The following is a 9,235-nucleotide window of genomic DNA, read 5'->3' as shown; positions in this document are numbered from 1 at the left end:
ATTACAAATTATTTATTTTATAAAATAAAACATGTTTTAAGGCATTCATAATTCACACGATAATTCAGAATGTTTTCAAATTATTTTTAAATCACTGGCATGATTCTGCAAGTAAGATTTTGATTGGTGGACATGAGCTCCAACTGGCTGCTGTTAGATCCACATGTAATAGTGGAGCTAATTTTAATTAGATTGACAATTTTTAAATATAATTTTAAAAACCTACCTATACCGACTGGACAGACCCTTGCTTTTAAAATTAATATAAACTATATTTGCCATTCATATTTATAAAATAAAATCATGATTAAACTGCCATCATTCATTTTTATTAAATTTTATTTCGCTTTTTTAAAATCAAACAAAGTCCTGAGCACAACATACATTTACGTTTCTTGTCAAGAGCATGGATTTTTTTTTTTTTTTTTTTTTAATTAATGGTTAACTGTTAGTGGTAGAGCCAAAGGAATTGCAGCATTACACCTTCACATATAACTTATGCCCTCTCGCTGGGATAGAGATAGTACTGGGATAGGAATCCAACACTTAACAGCCTTGATGCTGATGGATAACACATTTTATTTACAGTTATATGACATTCAGGCATATGGTTAAGGACTGCATAAATAATGTTATTATATAACATTTAGTGAAATATCTTAAAATATCAGTGAAATAAAAGTGCTATCAAGTCACTCACTATTTCACTCTAAAATATGTTATCGTCACTGTAGAAAGTGTTATCTTCACTGTAAGAAAGCTGGAACTATTTTGCTGCTGACATTTTAAAAATAAAATAAAATTGTCAAAAGTTATATAATAAATAGAACATTTCATGTTTTTTGTCAAATATGATTTATATTTCATCGAGTGAAGTTTGTAATCATATCTCACGAGTTGCGCTTGCATAGAGAAAACCTGCTGCTTTCATTCCATGGGCTAGTCATATCACAGACAAGATAGTACACACCATGATATAACAAGGATTGATCTTAGATTGATCATGCATCAGGTGAGTATTTTACCACGAAAGACAGTCATAGTGAAAAAAAAGAAGTCACATTTTAGCTTAACATGCCCAATATTCAGACTACAGGCACTCTACAGCTGTTGTAGTTTTCCATCCTCTTCTCTCTCCCATCTTCCCATGACTTCAAGTCTTCTGGCACTAGAATATGTTTCATGATTTCTTGCATAAAAATATCACAGTCACCAAACACACGAGAACCAACCACCTCTCCATGTGGTCCACATGCCCTCATACATAAATCATCAATGTCTGTGGTTTGTCTGAAAAAATTGTAAAAATATAAACATGGCATTTGAATTTTCTTTAAGAAATAAATAAACATTCTGACACACTTTTAACTCTTATTTTAAGAGAGATGAGAGAGACAGAGGGAGAGAGAACATGTTTCCAACACATGCAATACACCTACCAAAACGCAGTATTTCCCAACAGACTCTGGTTAAAATGGGAAAAGATCCACAACTCAGGTAAGCATTCTGCCAAAGAGTTACTGTGCACCCCAAACCTTTGTATGTACACAAGTACCCTGAACAGATGACTGCTGGTAGATTTCATTAATGACGAACAATACAAATCTCGGAATATAAAATCAAATATTTATTTACCTGTTACATATAACTATCTGTTGTGGTTCCTTTGTCATCTCTACCAGAGAGTTAGCAGGAGTGACAGTCAGAGTTGACCCCAAGCATATCATCAGGTCTGAGTGCTGTGCATTCCATGTAGCTTGTTCTAGAATATCATCTTCAAGTAAATCCCGAAAATTTATGATAGAATCCATCAGAAATCCTTTGCATCCCTGGAGTGAAGTGAAAATAAGAAAACCTATAAAGAAATGTTTTATAAAGAAATGTTTTATTAAACAACGCACTCAACACATTTTATTTACAGTTATATGGCATCAGACTTATGGTTACAGACCACACAGATTTTGAGAGGAAACCCGCTGTCGCCACTACATGGGCTACGCTTACCGATTAGCAGCAAGGGATCTTTTATTTGCGCTTCCCACAGGCAGGATAGCACAAACCATGGCCTTTGCTGAACCAGTTATGGATCACTGGTAAGTGCAAATGGTTTACACCTACCCACTGAGCCTTGCGGAGCACTCACTCAGGGTTTGGAGTCGGTATCTGGATTAAAAATCCCATGCCTCAACTGGGATCCGAACCCAGTACCTACCAGCCTGTAGACCGATGGCCTAACCATGACGCCACCGAGGCCGGTATAAGAAAACCTTACCAAAAAAATAGTATGTACATTTTCTAATTAAAAAAGAAACATGCAAAATCCATGGATCCATCCAACCAAAACCCAACAAATCTATCCATGATCTATCTATCAACCCATCCATCGATCCACCTATCCATCTACCCACCAATTCATCTATTTCCCCACGTATTCATCTATCAACCCACCCATCCATCTATCTAAAACCCATCTACCCAAGACAAACCCACCTACCCATTATCAAGGTCAAAATCAGTCATTTTTTAATACTTAACTCTTAAGATAGTCTTGAAACATCAAATTAAAATTAAACTTAAAGGGACATACCCTAGTTTCAACCCGTGAAATTTAACACTAAGTTTAGTTAATCTACAAACCTGTAACACATTTGGATAAAGTTACAATTGACTGAAACATGAGTCTGTGACTTTGAAATGGTGAAATACCCTCTAAAAATAGACTAAAACTCGACTCCATAACTGTTACTTCTCAGACGCACATGCGTTTTTAAAAATATGAGAAATGCATTTTGTGATATTAAAAACACCAGGATAAACAAAAACACTTCGAATGTACGGAAATTGATAATCTAAACAATAAAATCTAAGTAAAGTATGATTTAAGTTATCAAAAACGGTTATAATAGTCAAAAACATGCGTTAGTGTTTAAAAACTAGGGTATGTCCCTTTAACAGTTTCAAAATCTAGTGGCTTTCAGTTTAAACGATGCTACCATCTTCTCAGTTATATGCACCATCTGTTTGCTTACAATTTTATTTCCCATTTGACACATAATGTAGGCTTCTTTTTTAATAAATTAAACAAAATAAGAAAATAAAACAATAATGTCAACACAAAACTGAGCTCAACCTTCTTTTCACACCGTCTGCCAGTGCGATGACTCAGGCCACATCTGTCACATTTTTTTGCATGGGTGGGTTTCTTCACCGATGATTTACCGTGGTCTTCCAGCTCCTCGAAATACAGACTGCATGCGTCATCCATTACATAGAAAGGTCTGTCATAGCGAGTCTTACACGTCTCACATATCTCGACAAACACGTTTCCATGCAGCTCAGACAAATCTGCTGCACAGACACCCGACAGTCCATGTAGCCCATCTCCATTCTGGCTGATGATGTGCTTCACATAGCCATTGGCGATTAATTTCTGTAAGGCCTCGTGAGTGTAGGTTGGCCGCAGACACTCGTAGGGTACACCACCATCATCATCTTCTTCTTCTGTGGATTCTTCTGAATATATAATTTATAATATGATTATTGTAGTACACGTGTATTTTAAGCATATAGGTTTTATGTAATTAATGTTTAATTTCAGGTTCTTAGAGGAGTATGTACCTTTAAGTATGGTATTTAGTATGTATTTCATTAATGTTTATTTTCAGGCTGTAACAACTACAGGTTGAACAACATATCACTATAATTAACATTTTATCACCTTTTTCTAGTATTGCCCTGTACCTGTGATATGTTCGTGTATGCTGGTCAACCACGCGTGACCACATCAGTGCAGTCAGTGTGAGCTCTTTTGGTAGCCATAGCTACAATACAAACACCCAAGCTATCTTTAAACTTTGACCCTTGTCTCTTTCTCTCCCATTGGATAATTAACACTCACATGTATCTGCATGCTTTCTTTGGACTGACAAGACAGGACAGAATTATTTAGTATTTGAAGAAACAAGTTCAGATAAGAGAGAAATAGTAGAAGTTTAATTTAAAGGTTAGTATTAATTTGTTATAGAAGATAAACTTAAATAATAATAGTAAATGCCTAATTTTCTATTCCTGGTAATGATTAATGAATAATTCAACATATAATATTTAATAATAAATCTGCCTTTTAATTATTATGGATTACAGGGCGTGACATAATGAATGTCAGCCATCTTTGTTTTCTGCTGTCAAAACTATATATTTTATGATTTAAGTGAAGTTTCTGTTTTAGTTGTTAGCTTATCTGAGTTAATAATTTAGCTACGTTTAATCAATTGTTTTTATGACGAACTACACCAAAGCATTGGTTTTGGAATGAATTAGTTTAAATGTTTTAGTTCTGAATGTATAATAGATATATGGAAACCATATACTAAACAATTGATATTATGAATTTATTTTTATGCAGGTTTCCCCAGTTGTTATGGAATATATCAACACAATGCCTACGTGTAATTCATATGGTATGTTAAGCTACAGGTTAAGTCTAATATTTATATATTTGTAATTTTAAATATACTCTTGTAATTTATATCCTTTCTTTCATAAACTCATTAATGATAAAGCTTTATTACGTCAAATAATTATAATTACAATCATTTAAATAACCCTATTTACTATAAATTATCTCCCCTTTACTATAATCAATGATTATAATTGGTGGTCACGAAATGATTATTATATATATATATACATGTATGTTAACATGATTAATAATCGTGATGACAGTATTTAGGATAAAGAGGATGATGATTCATAATCATCAGAATGATAATTAATGATTAATGACGGTTTTCTATGATTTGCAATGTGTTTCATTAATATATGCCTGAATGTTTGTTTTACCTCGATAGGGATATATTTGTATTGTTTTTACCATATTGTTAACGTTTGTGTTTTTAATCCTTGCAGGGTGTGTCTTGTGTATTATGTTTACATGAATAAAAGATGATGCCCTAACCCGTAGCTGGTGTTGTGAACTTTGTTGAACCAAGCTTCACGCACAAAATACCGATTGCTACATTATTAAAACACCTAAATATGATGAATGCACAGTTCCCACATTTAGGAAAAGAAAGGAATATTTGTTTAATGGCATATCAGCATACTTTAAACTACGACTACTTCATGTTTCAAATGTTTTTTTTTAACAAGTGCTGTATTTAAGAGTAAACCTACCACTAGTACCATGCCTCCTCATTCTTACTCTTATAAAAAAAAATATGTCAGACAGGGCATCACATGGCCTTTTATGAACCAGTCATGGAGCACTGGCTGGGATTGAAACAAATCTGATAGGTTGTTGAATAGAGCTGGATGGTATACCATATGGTATCAGTATCATGTCAATCCCGATTTACCGTACCGAGCAAATTTCAAAATATCAAATACAGCATCGATACTGACGTGGAAAAATATCCGCCCGGTCCCCCCTTCCCCTAACCCTAACCTTAACTCCAACCCTAACCCCAACCCTAACCCCAGCCATAATCCCAACCCTAACCCTAACCCTCAACCTTAACTAAAAATAATAATGGAGGGGACCGGGCGGATATTATACCGAAATGGGCCAGAGTCTGTTACCACAGAAGTGTGCAATGTAATCCACATGTAATGCATATAGTTGATGAAATTGCTGGCCCAAGTATGATTCAGTGGTTTTCCATTTTTAAAAAAGCTTTTTTCCATTTCATATTTTTTTGTAAATTCCGTTTCATTTCCATTTCAGACCACAATGTGTAATTAACAATTGAACACAAGTTGTGACAAATTAAAAGGTCCGAAAATTGACTGGCATCGACATACGTCGCTATTTGTCATTAAATCAAAGTAAGCCTACATGTACATATTAGTAGCGAAAAATCACATAAGAAGCAATAACTACATAATGCATGATTCGCCAACAATTAAGTGCACTGCTTTATTCAACGGGGCTTAGGGTTCACAAAACGTTAAAAAAAATATTTTATCATCTCTTTGACAGTCTAACGTTGTCTGCAAATTGAAGTATGCGCATGACACAGTGGAAATAAAGTAACATTGCAACATTCAGCCAGCCGTTTTTTGCTAAACGTTTGCAAACATATTTTGACTGGTGGTTCCTGAAATGGTCATTCGGTTTAATGTGTAGCGTACAAATCTGTCTTCCAAGACAAGCGTTAGTGACAAACCGCTGGCTAAACTTACTCCTGGAAAAAAAACAGGAGCAACAGACTAAGCAGTAAACCAGCCCCAAGTTCAGTCAGCAAACGTTTCGCTAACGTTTGCGAAGTATTTGATTAGTTCCCTGACCATTTGGTTTACCGTGAAGCACATAATCCAGTCTCACGTTTGCCAATAGTACTGCGCATGGGTCAATTGTCAGTTTTACAACGTGTGGCAATAGTAAAATAGTATTAATTTGTTTAACTTCGCGGAAAATCGTAATTCCGTTTCCAAATGTAAATTCTGTTTCACAATGGGAATTCCGTCCGTTTTCCGCGACCGCGAAAAATCATTGGGTCTAAGTGTGCTCGTGAATCAAAAAAAAATATGAACTGGAGTCTGAGCAACTGTGGCGAAAATAGATGTCGGAAATGAGGGTAGTAAACATCGCAAACGACGCGCAACGCCTTGTTTTGCAACCACTGCATAAATAAAAAAACTGAAGATGTAATATTATGCTGTTTACTTTGAAAGTTGCACCTATTGATAATGAATATATCTTACGCATTTCTTCATTAATTTTTTCTCTGCTTCCAGATGCAAATACTGAATCCATATTAATAGATGCCTGATCTTGTTGAGTCCACTTCCCACTCTTCCCTCGGTAATCACCTATACCAGCAGATGTTGAAATTCCAGCACCTATATGACACATATTTAAATAAAAATTATCCAAATAGTTCTACATTCAAAACGTTTGGTTTCTTAACAGAGACATGTAACAGTTCTAACTTGTACAAAATGAATTGCAACTATTACTGTAGTAGTACATATACCTCATCTGTATTTCAAACTAAACAAATGCTAAAGGATACATTTACAGGGGACAATATTTCAAAACCTGAGGTAACCGGAAGTCGGTTCACATGGTTTTTACCTAGGTAACCAATTGTTCGGTTACGTGAATTATATTTGCGTAACCCATGAGTAACCTGAGCAGTTACCTCCAAGTTACGTTGAAATTACATATCAACCGCATCATTTTTAACTCAAACATAAAGTTAAAACAAAATACAAAATAAAACATTTTATAAAACAGTTTCTTTAATGCTTGCAAAAGTTAACACCATTGTAAACGGACTAAATATCAACCCCAGTACTGAAACAAAATAGATACATTGGGAATGGGAGGGATTCCTTTTTTTGTTTTGAGGGGCGGGATGTAGTCCAGTGGTACAGCGCTCGCTCACTGTGCGGTCAATCTGGGATCGATCCCCGTCGGTGGGCCCATCGGGCTATTTTTCGTTCCCGCCAGTGCACCATGACTGGTCTATCGAAGGCCGTGGTATGTACTACCCAGTCTGTGGGATAGTGCATAGAAAAGATTCCTTGCTGCTAATCGAAAAGAGTAGCCCATGAAGTGGCGACAGTGGGTTTCCTCTCATTATCTGTGTGGTACTTAACCATATGTTTGACGCCATATAACCGTAAATAAAATGTGTTGAGTGCGTTGTTAAATAAATCTTTTTTTTTTTTTTTTTTTTTTTTGCGGTAGCCATGCTACTTTCACTTTATTGATGACACATCTATATTACAGTAACATTCCAAATGTTTCTTTTTTTGAAGCTCATTATGCGATGTTAGTATTTTTCAACTTTGTGACACTTTTAGATTCATGTTTACGTTAAAACTGTTTTCAACATTGTAACATTATAGGCAATCCAATATTATGTCTATATATATATTCCTTTAGAGATAAAATAACAGTAGATAATTTAGCCGTCCCCAGCGGTCTGTACATATTTTTTGTAAACTTTTGGCTCGACTATATCCTGAGGAATTATAGTCCGTCCCACAGGGAACGTTTTTTTTATACTATGAAATTTACTACAGACAACTTACTTATTTCTAAGCCGACTGATTTGTGAATTGTACACAAAAATTTGTATTTTTTAGTTCCAAAATACTTTTACTTTTCTTCTTAGTCAAACCAAACTGAAATTAATTACTTTACAAGAAACATGTTTGTAGGTAATGGGACGGACTAGTTTAGAATGGTCGGAAGTTACAACTGTTGCAATATAAGGTTGGGAAGGACTTTCCTTTGGCACTGTCACTAACCCTAACCCTAACTCTATTTATGAACAGTATTTATAATGTTCTTTATATGTGACAGTGCCAAAGGAAAGTCCTGCCTAAGGTTGTCTACTGGTTTGCTGCACATTAAGTATCTAAAAAATCAGCCTAAAACATTTGTCGAAATATTAGTAGTATGTCTGCGTGAATAAACTTCCAGTAATTGTAGTGTGCAAGTTTTAATTTCTGAACATCTACAGGTTAAGATGTAACCAACTTGCGGTTCACGTAAATTTAATTTTGCGTAACCGACACGCGAACAGAACGGCGGTTCGCATGAAATATTGTGCCCTGCATTTACCTGTGAAAACAACACAATGTTTGGACTTCTTGATCATTTCAGCCACTTTCATTCCTTCATTTCGAAGAGTCTCTATTGAATCAAAGTACTCTGCTGTTTTGATTGCTTCTTTAAATAATGCTTTCTCTTCTTGGAGCATCTTTGGTATTAACCCTTTAGGATTTCGTGCTCGCGCAGATTTTAAAAGTAAATCATAACAATGTCTATGAAGCATAGCTTCACCATTAGATTTCCAAAAAATTAACATCTTTGATTTTATGACAGATTTCATTTTCTTCACGCCTGATCTTGGTAAAACAGTTTTGATCTCAACATGCCTTTGGGAAGATGTTATTTCGTTGCTTTCGCAATTAACGTACAAACAACGAGACATTTTAATTATAACACACAGTCTTCGAAATGTCAACACAACATAAGTTGTGCAATTTCCTATTTCCCGGTTCGATACTTCCGTGTAGGCTATCGTAAATTGTTCGTACATTTAATTTACGACTCCTTAACCTAACCCTAACACATATTTTATAATTTGCTAGCAGAAAATAAAAAAGGTCTTGCCTATATATTATATGTAGTAGATTAAACTAAACTGTACGCTTATTTAAAAGTTAACGACATGTATATTGTTCATTTGTGGTAAAACAAATTTGTGTGCATTTC

At 34.9% G+C, this 9,235-nt stretch overlaps 2 protein-coding genes across 4 annotated transcripts in view; one reads left to right on the top strand and one right to left on the bottom strand.

Moving 5' to 3' along the window:
- Window positions 1-812: 812 nt before the first annotated feature.
- On the bottom strand, window positions 813-9,138 carry LOC121375580 (NAD-dependent protein deacetylase Sirt6-like). The gene is made up of 5 exons (XM_041503103.1): window positions 8,579-9,138; window positions 6,706-6,843; window positions 3,131-3,513; window positions 1,636-1,829; window positions 813-1,290 (listed from the first exon to the last, which is right to left on the bottom strand). The coding sequence occupies exons 1-5, from the start codon at window positions 9,057-9,059 to the stop codon at window positions 1,086-1,088; spliced, it is 1,401 nt and encodes a 466-aa protein (XP_041359037.1). The 5' UTR covers window positions 9,060-9,138; the 3' UTR covers window positions 813-1,085.
- Window positions 1,216-9,235, top strand: part of LOC121375579 (WD repeat-containing protein 36-like) — a 38,939-nt gene continuing 30,919 nt past the window's right edge. Inside the window, exons 1-2 of one of the 3 annotated variants that reach the window (XM_041503101.1) lie at window positions 3,595-4,003; window positions 4,406-4,460. In XM_041503101.1, coding sequence (XP_041359035.1) covers window positions 4,458-4,460 — 3 coding nt within the window. In that variant the 5' untranslated portion in view covers window positions 3,595-4,003; window positions 4,406-4,457. Of the gene's footprint in view, window positions 1,498-3,594; window positions 4,461-9,235 lie in introns of those variants that run through there. The other 2 variants (XM_041503102.1, XM_041503100.1) reach the window with 2 other exon arrangements.

The sequence above is a fragment of the Gigantopelta aegis genome, chromosome 6, assembly GCF_016097555.1.
Source record: "Gigantopelta aegis isolate Gae_Host chromosome 6, Gae_host_genome, whole genome shotgun sequence".
In the NCBI taxonomy this organism is placed as follows: Eukaryota; Metazoa; Mollusca; class Gastropoda; order Neomphalida; family Peltospiridae; genus Gigantopelta; species Gigantopelta aegis.
The sequence above is the reverse complement of the archived record's forward strand: the minus strand, read 5'-3'. Positions and strand labels throughout refer to the sequence as shown.